General features: G+C 27.3%; 1 protein-coding gene across 3 annotated transcripts in view; it reads left to right on the top strand.

Moving 5' to 3' along the window:
* Positions 1-5,287: 5,287 nt before the first annotated feature.
* LOC107454397 (adenomatous polyposis coli protein) overlaps positions 5,288-17,740 on the top strand; it is an 89,516-nt gene continuing 77,063 nt past the window's right edge. For all 3 annotated transcript variants that reach the window (XM_016071591.3, XM_043046521.2, XM_016071590.3), the window contains exons 1-3: positions 5,288-5,509; positions 6,798-6,874; positions 9,680-10,043. In XM_016071591.3, coding sequence (XP_015927077.1) covers positions 6,809-6,874; positions 9,680-10,043 — 430 coding nt within the window. In that variant the 5' untranslated portion in view covers positions 5,288-5,509; positions 6,798-6,808. The remainder of the gene's footprint in view (positions 5,510-6,797; positions 6,875-9,679; positions 10,044-17,740) is intronic.

The raw sequence follows: 17,740 nt of genomic DNA, 5'->3' as shown, positions 1-17,740 counted from the left end.
TTACATCGTATTTAACAATTCTCAGACTTATTATGAAATGTCACTTTTTTTGTATTCCATCGTATTTAACAGTTCTCAGACTTATTATGAAATGTCACTTTTTTAGCATTCCATCGTATTTAACAATTCTCAGACTTATTATGAAATGTCACTTTTTTTGTATTCCATCTTTTTTTACAGTTCTCAGACTTATTATGAAATGTCACTTTTTTTGTATTACATCGTATTTAACAATTCTCAGACTTATTATGAAATGTCACTTTTTTTGNCCTCTCTGTCACTTTTTTTGTATTCCATCGTATTTAACAGTTCTCAGACTTATTATGAAATGTAACTTTTTTTGTATTCCATCGTATTTAACAGTTCTCAGACTTATTATGAAATGTCATTTTTTTTGTATTTCATCGTATTTAACAGCTCTCAGACTTGTTATGAAATGTCATTTTTTTTTTGTATTCCATCGTATTTAACAGTTCTCAGACTTATTATGAAATGTCACTTTTTTGTATTCCATCGTATTTAACAATTTTCTACACGCCCCATTCATTTCAAGCTCATTAGTTTTTACCCAAAATACATCGTAAAAAAGCAGACAAGCCTCCGTGGAGGCAAGCAACGGAACTAACGCCCATTTACATAACACGGAGAGGAAAACCACGTTAACCTCCCACGGCTAGCCTTACGGCTAGGGGATTCTAATTTATGATCCGTCTACCACTGAGGTTATTTCATGTCAGCACTACGGTCATTGCAAGCCGGGAGCAGAATTCGTTTCAACCAGCCATCGCTGGGACTCGGACCTGGGCACCTCATTGGAAAGCGAATTCTCTGTTCTTTTTGAATTCGTAAAATTTGTATTAATATGGTGTTCTAGGGAATGAAAGTCGTTGTAGAAATCAATAGCAAAAAAGGCGAGAAAACGAAGAAATTAATAAAATATTTTTTTGTGTGTTTTATTAAATTAAAAATTAGAAACAGATTGTGTTAGCTATCGTTTGCTGGAATTTTTATTTATGTCTTTTTTCCAACTCCATAAGGTACAGTTTCCTACCTCTCTTAAAAAAAAAATAAATGCTTTCAAACTTTGTTATAACTTTAGACATAATTCTTGAAAATCCAATAAAACTCAAATAATTTAAGTCTAAACATGCTATTTTGTAGCAGTTTAAAAGATGAATTATATTTTCCTAAATACTGAAAGGAAATAGATGGCAAGATTTAAGCTAAAACCCAGTAAAATCTATGAAAACCGCATATTTAATTACGTATCGTCAGTTCCGGATTATCGTTAATGCGTTTTTCATCTGACGCAATAATTGTCATGGCAATTTGAGAAAACCTCGAGTTAATCAGCTTATAAATAGTTATAGAAGTATTTAGACGGCAAAAACTTTCATGGTTATAACTTCATCTTAGACAGCTGAATATGACTAGTTGCGGAAAACAACTGAGTTATCCATGAAAAGATATCCTGTGGACAAGGATAAACTAAAAATGGTATTAATAGTTATTTGAAATCAATTTAATAACCAACAAGGGAAAAAAAATTAAACAGCTTTGTGGATACATAATTTTTATTGATAAATGCAACGTGGCTAACTTATTTTAATGTGTGATACAGTTGGTTTAAATAATGGAATGAAAACTTCTTTTTAAAAGCATAAATTTTTTAAATTTTTTTTTAATAATTTAGGTTCAAGTTGTATGTTGTTCAATCGTTGATTCGAAATCAAATAATTGTATATATTAAAACAAACAAAAAAGTGCTGAAGGAAAGTTGTTTATATTTATTTATAATTAAAAGAATAAAATGTAACATTTTGTTAAAAAAAATATTTCCTGAATCCACATTTTTTTGCACAGTAATTTGTGGCATATAAATTTTCGATATCATTAATCACCTATTATCCAAGAATTGCAACAATATTCTATTAGTTTGGAGGTCATAAATGCATCAAATATAAGTTTAAAAATATTTCTAGGATTCAAATTTTCTTTCTTTCATTTTTTTTTAAATTTAGAATTTTGTTAGACATTAATTCGATGTAATGAAATAATAATGAATTCGTAATTTTCCTAAATACTGCTGCAAATATTGTATCTGTTTTGCAATGCTATACTTGAAAAAAAAAATTTTTTTTTTTAAAGGGAAATCTTTTTTTATGATTGGTAGGGTAAACTTTTACTTGGCCAAAAATGGACAGTTTAGATAGCTTAGCCAATGTTAGTTCTTTATTAATTTTTTAAAGGAGAATAAAAAAAAATATCATGGTTTGCCAAAAAAATGATGCTAAATTTGTTTTTTTCTTTCTTCAAAAATTCATTGATGCATTAACAATTGTTTTTCCCTAAGTAATTGCTATTGCATATTATAATAAAATACAGTAGAGCGCGATTATCCGAACCCTTGTTATCCGAACGTCTAATTATCCGAACTCGTTTTTTTTTTCAAGTTTAGAATACTTTTTAACTGATCGACAATTTTTCTAAATTTAGAAGAATAAATAATGTTCACTACATTTGATGACCATATTTAATTTACAACCTTTTTTAGCAGTTTTCTTATAGTAGCCATACATACATGTATTGTTATATAGTTAAACCTACATACTCCTTTAGCCCTCTTCAACTGAAAATTATCTTCCGAGAATGCGAACTTCATTTTGACAGTCTAGAACGTCAAAATGATGTTGATCCAAATCAGTTGATTTATTAAAAAAGAATAAGGAATATGGCAGCTCAAAAAAGAGCATCTTCTTTGAAACAAAAGTCTTTGCTGGATTTCTTTTGCAATGGAAAATAAAGAAAAATGTGGTAAAATCAGTAATTGACAAAAAAAAAAATTATTATGAAAAGCTGAAATATGATAAAGAAATTCAAAATAAGAAAAAAAAGTTTTAAAAAATAAATAAAAAAATATTTAAAAATTGAAAAAAAAAAATTTTAAACACGCCAGAGCTATTTTAGATAGTACTGCCAGTCCTAAGCCAGGAAAAAGTGAGAAGGGAAGTTAATGCATAAATAATAATCATTTATACTAGATTTTAAACAACTCGAACAGTTCGGATAATCGGCGCCCTACTGTATTTNTTTTTTTTTTTTTTTTTTTTTTTTTTTTTTTTTTTTTTAAGTTTAGATTAATTTTTAACTGATCGACAATTTTTCTAAATTTAGAAGAATAAATAATGTTCACTACATTTGATGACCATATTTAATTTACAACCCTTTTTAGCAGTTTTCTTATAGTAGCCATTCATACATGTATTGTTATATAGTTAAACCTACACACTTCTTTAGCCCTCTTCAACTGAAAATTATCTTCCGAGAATGCGAACTTCATTTTGACAGTCTAGAACGTCAAAAATCCAAAATTGATCCAAATCAGTTGATTTATTTAAAAAGAATAAGTGATATGGCAGCTAAAAAAGAGCATCTTCTTTGAAACAAAGGTCTTTGCTGGATTTCTTTTACAATGGAAAATAAAGAAAAATGTGGTAAAATCAGTAATTGTCAAAAAAAAAAAATTATTATGAAAAGCTGAAATATGATAAAGAAATTCAAAATAAGAAAAAAAAGTTTTAAAAAATAAATAAAAAAATATTTAAAAATTGAAAAAAAAAATTTTTAAACACGCCAGAGCTATTTTAGATAGTACTGCCAGTCCTAAGCCAGGAAAAAGTGAGAAGGGAAGTTAATGCATAAATAATAATCATTTATACTAGATTTTAAACAACTCGAACAGTTCGGATAATCGGCGCCCTACTGTATTTTAATAAAATATATTAACAAAAAACTATCTATCATGAATTTGCGATATATTTCCTTGATGCCACGAAAGCACAAAAATAAATAAATAAAAATATACGAGATACAGAGCTGTTTTGCCACAGATTAATAAACGTTATTTTCGGAAGTTCACATTTATAATAGTTGATGTTATTTAAATATTGTCGTAATTCAAATCGAGAGAGATTCAGCTCCATGTTATGAGCCCCTTTTTCTCTTACGCCTTGAACATTATTATTTATTCTTGTTCTTCGATTGGTTTTTTTGCTTACCAGTTCGCAAAATAGGTGAAACAGAATTAAGAAAAATAATCTCATTTAAAATTTAAACTCAAAGCTTGCCTTTCAACTATTTAATAAATTTTTTTTAACAGTAATCAACTAAATATTTCGGACAACAGAGTTCCTCTCCGAACGCCCCAGATGAAGGGCTACAATTGTATGCATACAATATGTAGTTGCTTGCACACAAATTATTGATCATCAATTATTATCTTTAAAAATTGTTGTAAACAATTAATTTAAAGTTATTGTTAAAAATTGAAGATCCCACAACTTTAGTGGGTCAAGATCTGCTCCAATTCATATCCATTGCATTTTTACTCCGAAATTTGAAACTCGAGTTAGATTCAATTATTCATTACGTCCTATTGTTCTCCTTGTTAGAATCTAAATAATTTTTCCATAAGGGACCACTTATCAAACACATTTCAACTGATATAAAAGTTTTAAAATAACGATATAGATGGCAGCACTACAAATGCATTCGATAGTATGGTCAGATTTAAGTTTTACATTTCGGTGACTTCAAGTTAATGAACTTGCGCTGTTCGTAATTAAATATTGATTGTAGACAAATTTTTTTACATTTCGCTGTTAGAGATTGATAGTCGCAGTCAGCTTAGAGTTTTCATTTACAAAACTAATAAAGATATGCATATGCTATCAAACCAGAGAACAGTATTTATAGTACTTTAAAAAAAAACTTGTTACAGTTTTAAAATACACCTTACTTATTCCAATTGGACAAATTTGATACTGTGCTGTTAAAAAATATCATGAATCTTTAAAATTTTCCATTAAATATATTTTCTGAATGTATTTTTTTTAAAGATAAAAGTATATTTTTTTATTAGTTTTGTATTATTGCACTTGAGTTTTATAAGTGTATTGCATTCTCTTCAATACATGACTTTGCAAGTGCATTGCATTATCGTATTTTAATTCCTTACGCTTCAAGTTATAACATTTAAAGAAAAGTTCTAAATAAATATATTTTTTGTTTCGTCTTTTCTTGTTTAATAATTTTTATTTATCTTTCACAATAATAAAATTAACTAATTTAATTTTTAAAAATTGAATTTACTTTATCATTGAGATATTTCTAACTATTAATAATACATTTTTATATGTAAAAGAAAATATATAAAAAAAAATTATATGGAGAAAAAAAGATTACGTGAAAACTCTTGTTCTTATTTTACTCAATAGATGGTAGCATAATCCATTCCACTAGTTTCGGTTTGACGCACTCTGTTAATAAAAAATTATATTTATTTTTATTTTGGGAGAAAATTGGATATTTGCCGAAGATCTTTAGGATTAGGTGTGAACTATGAATGTTTGTTATGTCAGTAAAAGCCATTGTTGCCTTAATTTATTAACTAAGGTATTTGAAGCGAGTTTGTTGTCCTTATTATGATCTTGGATTTAATATTTCTATGGTGAGTCATACATAATCTACCCATGTGTTTTATTTTTCCTTTTCTATTGATTGATGTTGTCAGCGGAACTTAATCTCTTTGTAGTAATAAAAATGCTTGTAAATAATTAAATGACATAAAATATAGTGGAAAATTAGAGCTGATGATATTTCATTTATATCTATGATTTATATTTATTATTTGTATATTTTTGTATTAGAAATATATATACCTCAGTGATTGTTGCTGTGTTCGTGTAATGAAAGAAAAATTTAAATATGTTTTAATTTTATTACTTCAAAAATATTTTGCACAAAGCAAATGTAAATTAATTAGTTTTACTTTCAGACATCTAAGGTAACCTATTACAATTAATATAATACTTTGTGTTGCTTATTATCTTCTTGTTTTTATGTACATATTTGTATTTGTACTATCATCCGAAGTTTTTACTTTGTTGTACTTACAGATATATTCTTATCTGATATTATATTTATTTTTTAACTCATGCGATGCATATATATTTATGTAACTAACCGGGTTGTTATATTAATTTGACAACGCACAATTTTGCACATGTTGATAAGTTTTATAAAACTGTGTCTTAATGTGAATTTAATTTAATGTTAATTAAAAATCGTATTTAATTAAAAATCGTTCAAAATTACAAACGGTTTTTTTATGCATTTTTTTTTTGCAATTTTTTAAGCCATTAATACTAATTTCCTAAAATAATAATCAGCCTCTTGAATTTATCAAGTCTCTACATATAATAAGAGAAACATCAATAAAGAATAAATATTCATGTCAAATTTTATTAATTTTTCCAAAAATGCCAATATTCTGAAACATTTATCTTTCTTTTGTTAAAAGCTTAACAGTATATTATTATTTTCTGACAATTTCAGAACTGTTTGTTGCATTATGCATTTCAGATGTAGTAAATTAATGATCAAGTAAAAATGAATGAAATTTTATTGCATAATAATTTATTTAATTCAATCAAACAAAAAGGTGTGGTCATTTTTATACAAATCTATCTCTGTAATATATGTTCTGAATAAAATATTAGTATTTTGGACTAAAATATAGCAGGCAAATTTTGCAGCAATATAGAGGTTAAAAATTTGCAATCAATCCCATCATATTCAATATTGTTTCTTTATCTGTTTGTCAGTAATACTGTATTAATGACAGTTTGTCAACTGTTTGTTGCATTTTGTTCTACATCTACTGTGGTCATATTTAGTATTAAAACCATTTATTATAAATTAATTTTTATAATAAATTATTTAATCAATTGTTCTAGGCAAATATAGTATGGCCGATTTTGGAGAATGCCAAGATGAAAAAATTGATCTTGAAAATTCTGTTTCTTCTACTCAGGTTTGTATTTATAATATTTTTCTATTTTAATTTTATTCCTTAGAAATGATAATATATTTTGACCAATGAAATTATCGCCAAGCCAGCATTAAAAATAATGCAACATTAAAATGTAACAACCAGATAATATTTTATAATCTTCATTTGCATTAATAATAAACTGGATAAATAGCAAATTTATTTTAAAAGAATTGTGATTGTAAAATACATTATTGTGTCTCAAATAAATCTCAATTTGAGAGTTTTATAGTAGATTATTGATTGTTTCATTCAAATTTTGATGAAAAAATCAATGATAAAATTTGAATTATAAATTTTTTTGTCAGATTTTTAAATGATTTTATGATTAAAAATGAGAGTTTTTTTTAAGTAACTTTAACTAGCTGTAAAGAAAAGTTCTAAAGGGATTATCGATGAAAAAAAGCAACAAACTAGTAATTGTTGTCAGGGTTGGGTTTTTGCCGTCAAAAACTGGTTTTTGACATGACAGTGGTAAAAGCTGTGTTTTTACCGGTAAAAACCGTCAAAAACCTACTGTTTTTTTTAATTTATGGCATATAGCGGACAATATATTATTTTCACTTAATTGCCTTTATAAATGAATGTTGTAAATGATTGCTATTGATTTTACAACTATATACATGTATTCTTATAGAAGGATATACATTCATACAGAAATATTGTAATATACTTATTGAAAATAGTGATACTTAACTTTTATCATTATAGCTTGATTTGCAAAGGATTCAAAATTTTGCGCTTCTTGATTGTTAGAAATAAGCAAACAAACAAAAAAACGGTTAACTTAATTGCCTTTATAAATGAATGTTGTAAATGATTGCTATTGATTTTACAACTATATACATGTATTCTTATAGAAGGATATACATTCATACAGAAATATTGTAATATACTTATTGAAAATAGTGATACTTAACTTTTATCATTATAGCTTGATTTGCAAAGGATTCAAAATTTTGCGCTTCTTGATTGTTAGAAATAAGCAAACAAACAAAAAAACGGTTAACTTAATTGCCTTTATAAATGAATGTTGTAAATGATTGCTATTGATTTTACAACTATATACATGTATTCTTATAGAAGGATATACATTCATACAGAAATATTGTAATATACTTATTGAAAATAGTGATACTTAACTTTTATCATTATAGCTTGATTTGCAAAGGATTCAAAATTTTGCGCTTCTTGATTGTTAGAAATAAGCAAACAAACAAAAAAACTTGGAACTATTAATAAATTCAAGAACTAAAAAGAAGAATTTAAAATTTGGCATTTCTTAAATATTAGAAATAAGCTAAACAAAACTTTCAAAACTTGTAACTACTAACAAAGTCTAAGTCAGGAATGACTTGACATTCTTCAGTAAGGTAATATGCCAAACAAAATGATGCTTGGAAATGTTGAAAATTTTACAGAGTATCCTAATATTTTACTTCAAATACTATGATTTGATATAATCATGTTGGAAAAGGGCAAAAATCTGTTCTTAAATATCTTTCAACTCTTTTTTTCTAATTTTATTGCCCAAAAATGAATTAATTTTAAATCATAAGCAGTTAAACTCAAATTAAAATACAGTTTTATCAAAACTATGGGTTTTTGACGTTTTGACAGAGGGTATTTTGACATGACAGTAAAAACCATAGTATAAACCGGTAAAAACCGTCATGTGTCAAAAACTTGCCAACCCTGATTGTTATAATTATTATTATAAAATAAACTTTTTACTGTTTGTGTTACAAATATGTAAATAAATATTTTTGTTTTATTGTACAAATTAATTATTATTTTTTTTATCTAAAAACTATAGTAATATGTTAGTTTTGCTGTAAAAATTATTATTATTAAACATTACACTTCAATGTTTTTGCTGTTTACTATGACCTATTGGTAAATTGAAATGTTTCTTCTGCATTTTATATACCTAATTGTTCAACCTAAAATAACTGAAAAATTAATTTGTACTCCTAAACATATACATTCATTTAAAAAATTTATATTATTCATTTTGTTGTTATTATATTTTACTATGTTAATCAACCATTCAAGACGGTTTAAAAATAATGTTTGAATAATTTTTTTTTATTGTTTGTCATAAATTATAAAATTTAGGTCTCCCCTGGAATCCTAGAACTTGGTTCTTTTTATAAACCATAATCTGGCACTTCTTAAAGCAATTATAAAAATTATATTTGGTTTGAAGCACTGTCAATTATTTAGCAATCCATAATTCATCAGCCTACAGTCTTATACAATTATTAGTTTAAAATAAATGTTCATGGACTAACTATTTAAGCAAAGAAAATGCTTCGTGTTGTATCAAATTGTAGTTAATACTTTTTAATTTGACACATATTTTATGATAATTCTATGTCGGAAACTTTATAAGCAAAGTAAATAATTATTAAAAGTTTAATATTATATCCTTGTGTTTTCATTTATATTAAATTAAATAATTTTCATAATCAGTGAACCAGTAAGAACATATTAAACAACATCTTAATGCATTTGAGAAAATTAGCTTAAAATTAATATAAACACCCACGGAATGTCTTATTTCTATTTGAAACGACCTATTTTAAAAGCTTGACTGAATATAATAATGTTCTTTATTTATTTTGAACCATAAACTTCTTTAAATCCAGAAATATGAATGTGCTACAAAATGTTATTTAATATGTTCTTCTTCTGTTGAAACAGTGACATGTATGCTTAAAAAATAAAAAAAATTTATAATATAATTTTATTAAAATGAATCCTAAGTATTCTTTTTCTTTCTAGGCCCCAAAACGACCTAACATAAGACTTGGTTCTTCATCACTTTATCGTGATGGCAACATTCATAGTCAGAACAGTTCCTTGAAGAACTTTCATCCTGATTTTTCTCCGATAAATGTCTCTCAGGAACACTATCTTTACAATCCACCCTTTACGATTCCTCTAATTGAGGAATCTAATCCTGCAGATAGTAGTGATTTAATATATGAGGCAAATAGGCCAGGCACGCCCGCTCTAAGAGACCAAAGGCATTTGATTATAGAAGATGTTGCTGAAGAATCGTTTAGGCATCCCTCTGATGATGTGAGGAGATATCCTGATGGCTCCTATCAGAGATATAACTATTCTCAGGATAGACATATATCTGGTATGGTTATATTTTTGTTTTTATATTGTGTTTCTATGTCTCTAACAAAATTAGAATGAATTCTATGTCTCTAAAAGCAGTAAAAGTGGAATTGCTTTTCAAGCTTATCTCCCTGTGCTTTTGACTGGGGAAGTGGTTTTTGTGTCCAGCAGAAAAACTTTTTTTATAAAAAGTTCCTTCTAGTCTTTTAGTAATTAAAGGATATTCTAAAAGCAGACAATTGTCTGGGCTAAAAAAACATGTTACGTTTCATTGCAATTCTGGTGGTTTTACTGATTAGGGTGTTTCTCACATCACTGGTAGAGATTTTGGGATTGTGAGTTCAATTCTAGCGGCTAAATAAACAACTGGCTTACTTACGCTGCAAGGTGTTCTTTAAATTTGATGTAGTAGCTTTTAACAAACTTTTTCTCTCTTGTTGGTGTAGTGTAGAAGTTTGCCTACTTCAGAGACTCTCCACGTCATATGAAAGGGATTAAAACTTAAAATTAGCATTAAAACATAGCATTCGGGGTCATTAAAACCTGGGGCCTTGCAAAATGGGCCAGGAAGCTTGACCATTGTTGGGCAGTATGTTACAGTGGGCTGTAAGTAATGAACATACTATAAACAAAGGTGATTTTAATTAAAAAAAATTTTTTTTTGTAAAAAGCTTTTTTGTTTCTGTGCATTCCATTTAATGTCCAAATGTTTTTCCATTGTACCTTTCAGTTTCAGTCAAGTCCGATTATCTACAGAATTTGTAGCAAGGCCGCCACGGATAACAAAAAGAATAATAATAAAAAAAACTTTATAAGTAGAGTTGAAAATGAAAAATAATTTTGATATGTGTTCATACATGTGTATATATTTTTAACATACAACAGAAATATTTGTTCTACATCTAAATCACTGAAACCGTGAATTTGAAAGAGAAAAAATAGCATTCAGTTACTCTTTTTTTAAAAAAAAATCAGTGACTCATTTTTGCTTCTTGCTTTCCAAGCTCCTTTTCTTAATTCAAAATCATACTTTCCTTAGACTATCAACATGAATGGCGTTTATTTTTTGATCATTATTATGTATTCACAATATCCTATAGATAAGTATTTCATAACTGGGTTTTGCTTCACTGTACAATTTAATAAGCTGAGTAGTTGGTATAATATATATAGATATATAGCTACATAGTATTATGTAGCTATTTCTTACTTTGTTTTCTCAATTTCTTCTTTTTTTTTTCTAAATAGAGAAATACCTCTCTATAAATTCATTTTGACCTTTGACAATTATTAGATTAAACTATCAGAACTATTGTTAGGTTACAAAGACATTTCATGAAATTGTAAGGTAACAATGCATTACAAATACATTTTGTTATTCTCTAATCCCCTGATAAGATTTACAACACAAAATAATTTACAACTCAACCATTAAGAATGATTGAATTAATGAATATAAGAATTTATTTCTAATCAGAGGTTTGGTTTCTGAAAACATTTATGCAAATAATTTATCAGGTAATATAGGTATTATTATGCTCTAAACTGATGGAATACATATTTATAATTGCAAAAATATTGATACTATAATAATGTAAACTTATTATAATATAAACATATATATTACATGTTTACTTTATAATATATATATATATATATATATTATGTATATGTATAACGTAATATGTATAATGTAATAACATATATATATATAAACATGTTAATACTATAATAATAAAAATTGCATTTACATATTAATAATTGCAAGCTATTTAACACAAGAGTTGAGAATGCATGCATAGGAAATCAATTATTTTGAAATCATTCATTTTAGTTGAAATTTTAAATAAGTTTTATATGCAGTGCTCTAGGGAAAATCCATTCTTTTTATTTCTTTTAAATTATAATTCTTTTGTTCTGTTTAATGTTAATGTTCGTATAATCTTATATTTTATGAATTTTTTTTAATCCATAGTAACTAACAATCTATTTTATTATTACTAAAGAAAAATGATTCATATGTTAAAAGGCATTACAATGAACACAGACGCATTCTAATGCATCCCGAATGACCTATTTAGAAATTCAGCTATATTAATTATTGCATCTGCTCTAAGTTGAATTTAAATGACCATCTGCTGCTTTAATAATAGTTTTTAAATTATGTCATAAAATAAAATTATGTACATACGTTGCATGTTTAAGTCTAGTTTACTATTTTTCTAATTGAGATCTAATTGATTTCAGTTTGAAAACTGAATATAATTGATAATTCTTTTGACACTTTAATTACTAATGACATTGTTTAACATTTTTACATAAAATATTGTTAGCTTATTTGAGAAACTTAAAGAAGGAATATTTTAAATGATATTTTCAAAGCAGTCAGATTTCCCTATTTAATAAGTTGCTTCAATCAACTGTAAGTATGGAATATAGTTTATTATACCTTTCTTTAAATAAGCCATGTTTTGAGTGTAAAATAAAAGTTCTTTTAGTTGAAACATTCTGCAGCTGATTCTCAGATTCACGAAAAGCTCTACCACTTATCTGTTCAATTAATGAATGTTTCAAAATGGTTTGAAAATACACATCATTTTGAAAATGTTCACCTAATTAAATTTAGTCAGTATAAGTAAATCACATGTGGAATTGAGGCATTCAATATCTGATTTTCTTAAGTTGATTTAATGCTATTCCACTTAGATCACCAATCAATGAATTTTTCAAATCATATCTATAGTTTGACTCTCAGTTCGAAAAACTCTCAAAACTCTGTTTAAAATTTCTCAGCATTTTTAAATTGTTTAAATGTTATCCCATTTACATCACCAATCAATGAATTTTTCAAATCATATCTATAGTTTGACTCTCAGTTCAAAAACCCTGTCAGAACTATATTTAAAAACTCTCAGCATTTTAAAATTGATTAAATGCTATCCCATTTACATCTCCAATCAATGAATTTTTCAAATCATATCTATAGTTTGACTCTCAGTTCAAAACACTCTCAGTACTATGTTTAAAAACTCTCAGCATTTTTAAATTGATTACATGCTATCCCACTTAGATCACCAATCAATGAATTTTTCAAATTACTATATCTATAGTTTGTTTGTCTCTCAGCATTTTTAAATTGATTACATGCTATCCCACTTAGATCACCAATTAATGAATTTTTCAAATTTCTATAGTTTGACTCTCAATTCAAAAAACTCTCAGAAATATGTTTAAAAACTCTTAGCATTTTTAAATTGATTACATGCTATCCCACTTAGATCACCAATCAATGAATTTTTCAAATTTCTATAGTTTGACTCTCAGTTCAAAAAACTCTCAGCATTTTTAAATTCATTACATGCTATCCCACTTAGATTACCAATCAATGAATCTTTCAAATTATATCTATAGTTTGACACTCAGTTCAAAAACCTTTCACAACTATGTTTAAAAACTCGCAGCATTTTAAAATTGATTAAATGCTATCCCACGTAGATTACTATGCAATGAATCTTTCAAATTATATTTATAGTTTGACTCTCAGTTCAAAAACCTCTCAGAACTCTGTTAAAAAAACTCTCAGCATTTTAAAAAATTTTTATCTCTAGGATGAGATAATCGAGGCTGATTTTATTAAATCGATTAACTGCTCTTCCATTAATCTGTTCAATTGATGAATGTTTCAAAGTAGTTAAAAATACTCATAATTTTGGACTTGTCCTTCTTTAAAATGATAACCAATGTAACATTCAGTTTTTGAAATTATTATAATTTANTTAAAATGATTACATGCTATCCCACCCAGATCACCAATCAATGCATTTTTCAAATTACTATATCTATAGTTTGATTCTCAGCATTTTTAAATTGATTACATGCTATCCCACTTAGATCACCAATCAATGAATTTTTCAAATCATATCTATAGTTTGACACTCAGTTCAAAAAACCTCTCAGAACTCTGTTAAAAAAACTCTCAGCATTTTAAAAATGTTTTATCTCTAGGATGAGATAATCGAGGCTGATTTCCTTAAATCGATTAATTGCTCCTCCACTAATCTGTTCAATTGATGAATGTTTCAAAATAGTTAAAAATACTCATAATTTTGGACTTGTCCTTCTTTAAAATGATAACCAATGTAACATTCAGTTTTTGAAATTACTATAATTTATATTTTTATTAATAAAATAAAAAATAGAGGCGGCTGTTAAATTCTGCAATTTAATTATTATTTATGGAGTGTTGAACTATTAGCAAACTGCCAAATGAATGGAGCGATGACTAGTTATGAAGTTTGTTTTCCTCAAAGGTGATGCAAGCAGTTGACTTCTTGTGGTGTTCCATTACTTGTATGTTTTCACGCTTCATTTGCTTTCTGAAATGGCCCAAAATAGCTGATGGGAAGATGGCAGAAGAAACTGGTGATGGATTAATTAGTTTTTTTATTTTCGGTGTCTAATATAGAATTCGTTGAATGAGGCATCAGCTATCTCTAATGCTCCTTTCAATCTCGCTGCTTTCGAAATCTTCATTATTTACTTCTTTTCATATTCTTTTCGTTGCAATATCTAAATAAAGCCTTAAAAGAATTTTTTTTAAAAGGTTGCCTTTGTTAGGTTTCAGAATTAATTGGGTTTTTCTTTTCTTTACTAGATCTGAAATGTTTCCTAGCAAAGTCATTGCTGATTATTAACTCCTAAAATTGAATGTTTAATTCAATTAATACTTGATTCCCCCGTAAGACTTGATTCAATTCAAAGTTAATTAGTGTCAGTTTAGAAATTTATGAAATTTTAAAAGTAAGCATACAACAAATTGTGTCAAATTGAACAACTGAAATTTTTCCAGGTTCTACCAAATAACGACGATCATAAATTACTCAACTACTTTGATTTAAATTTATTTGTTGATGGAAGTAGTTGTTTTAAAGATGAGCATTTTTTTAATGCCCGTTTCGTTTTTTGTTTTCTTTTCTAATTTTTAAATAACATTTCCATTAGCTTCTATATTATTTTACTGATTTAATGCAGTTTAAATTCATGCATAAATTTTATTCTGACATTTTTAATTAGTATATTATTCTAGCTAAATAAAAAACACTCTTTATGCTTGATTAAGTTTGCTCTCAGTAAATTTTTACTTAGTACCTATACTTCAAACTTGATAACAAAACTTTTTAGAAAGGTCAATGATAATCGATAATTAATTAAACGAGGATTTTAATAAGCTCTCATAGTGTAATAATTCCGTTTTTAAAACTTTAAAATACACACGATTTTTTTCTTCTACTTTTTTTCTTCTTTCTTTTTCTTTTTTATTCTGAGTTGGTTAGAATTCTGTATCTTCTTAATGTTTCATTTGCTTCTGATTCTTTTCTGATATTATCTTTCATTCAAGATTCTCTCTTTTATTTCTGTTTTTACGACGGTAATTCGTGTGTCTCACATTAGCAATCGCCCGTCTGTAGAAGCCCGACTGATTCAGAGATTCTAGACTTTTAACGCCCATATTCTCTTGTAGACATTCAATTACCTGAATTTTCACATCATTATGCCTTTGTATCTCCCACACTCGCACATGAGAGAGGTCAGGAATATAACCAGTCTGGAATTCGTGCTCTTGAATTTCTTATTGTTTTGACTAGTTTTTCGTACGTTAACACTTTAAAGTCCAAAAACGCTTATAACTACGACTTACGTCGCAGAACAACTAATGCTTGGAATACAATTTCTGGAAGACATAGACCCGCAATACAATTTATGTCTTTTATGTTCCAGTAATAATTTTTGTTTCATTATGTATGCATTTATACAAAATTAGATATTTAAATAAGTAAGTTACCTTTTTTGCTTTTATTGCAATTTTAGTTCGAAAAATAAAATTATTCGGCATTGAGAAAAAAAATGGTAATTAGGATAATTTAACTGGTGATAGTTGTTTATTTTGACGATAATCACAGAACATTTGTGATTATTAAGTCTATCTAAGATTATAAGATATAATTTTAATCCATTAACATAAATATATGCTACTTGGCCGATATTTCTTTGCTGATGTTAACTATTTTTCTGTTGCAAGTATTTCAGAAATTTATGACCAATTTAGTGCTTTTTTAAAAAATTCTATAATTATAGTGTTTCGTTTATTCCTGGGATTAATCCAAGTTAGATGGTATTATCGGAAAAAAGAGACTTATCAAACTTAGAGTAGAAGAACCGTGGTGGCCCAGGGGATGGAGCTCTCGCCTCCAAATAAGATAACCCTGGTTCAAATCCCAGTGATGGCTGGTCGTTACGATTGCGCTCCCGGTTCCCACCCACCGCAATGTTGACGTAAAATATCCTCAGTGGTAGAATCCCCTTGACGTCAGGCTGATCATGAGAGGTTTTCGTGGTTTTCTTCTCTACGTGAAGCAAATGTGGGTTAATTTCATCAAAAAATCCTCCAGGAAGGCAAATTTCCCTCAATACTTGATCCAAGAGTTCCCTTGTCTTCTGGATTGGGTTCAAAAATGCAAGGCCGCGGAGTTGAACAGCAGTAGTCGTAAACTCAAAATTGTGTCCGCTGTTCAATGGTTATTGAAAAAAACTTAGTGCACAATAAGTACTTAATATGAAAGCGCATATTTTGGCGAGTATGAAGATTTTAAAATGACCCCTAGCTTTCAAACTATGAAATTCCTGCCATTAAAGTTTGAATGTTTCGTATAAATATAAAAACACGATTATTATAAAATTTAATATCCTAAACTTAAAGAAATGATAAATAAAAGACAAATCTTCATCATAGAAAATGACAAATATTGAGAGATAAAAATGGCCAAGCGTTAATATCAGTCAAATCCGGAACTTATTAAATACATTATTTTTCCCTGCATGGCCTTGTGTATAATTTTATTGCATTAATTTACACTGAGTATAGGGAGCCTCTATACAGTTGACAGATATAGATCTGTCGCTAAACTGGTGTATTTAATATGTTGTTGTTTTTCTTGCTGCTGATAATGAAGCATTCGTGCGTGTCTGGTAAAGCAGCTTTTGCATATAAAGCCGGAATGAATGATTAAATGAGTTTTTTTTTTTAATTATTAATTATACTGTTCATTTATTTTTACTCATTGGTATTTTATGTTTAACTCTATAGCGTCAGGGGCGTTGTTATCTAGCTGAGTAACGAAAACTTATTGCCTTATTAACTAACGCTAGAGAAGTTGATAAAATTATAGATTCGATGTCTTTTTCTTTCTTACTTTAATTAATGCATACCAGAACGACACTAGTTAAAACAAATAATACTATCTATATCGACGCGTATCAGTTAGATAATAATAATTTACGTTTAAGAGTTATAGATTTGTTTTAGACTATCTTAGTTATAGCACTTTTTTTTATTTACTTATCAATACAATTCAACTACTACAATAAATGTATGAGATAGTATATTTCATTTTATTCACTAGCAATTATGCTCCGCAATTTATTAGGGTCTGTTTGATGCATTATTTTATTTAATTACCTTCTTTTTGGATTTTGACTTTGTTGTTGAAGAGGAAAAGATTTCTCATATGCATAAGAATTTCTTGATTATCTTTTCTTCAAAAATTAAATGTGTTTTGCAGATTAGTTTTTATTCACGCGTGGCTCACGAGAATACAAATAATTGTCTTGGAAACAAATTGTGGTTGCAAAATATTAAAAAAAAATGTTTATTACTTG

The sequence above is a fragment of the Parasteatoda tepidariorum genome, chromosome 3, assembly GCF_043381705.1.
Source record: "Parasteatoda tepidariorum isolate YZ-2023 chromosome 3, CAS_Ptep_4.0, whole genome shotgun sequence".
In the NCBI taxonomy this organism is placed as follows: domain Eukaryota; kingdom Metazoa; phylum Arthropoda; class Arachnida; order Araneae; family Theridiidae; genus Parasteatoda; species Parasteatoda tepidariorum.
Note: the sequence above shows the minus strand (reverse complement) of the source record. Positions and strands in the feature narration are given on the sequence as shown.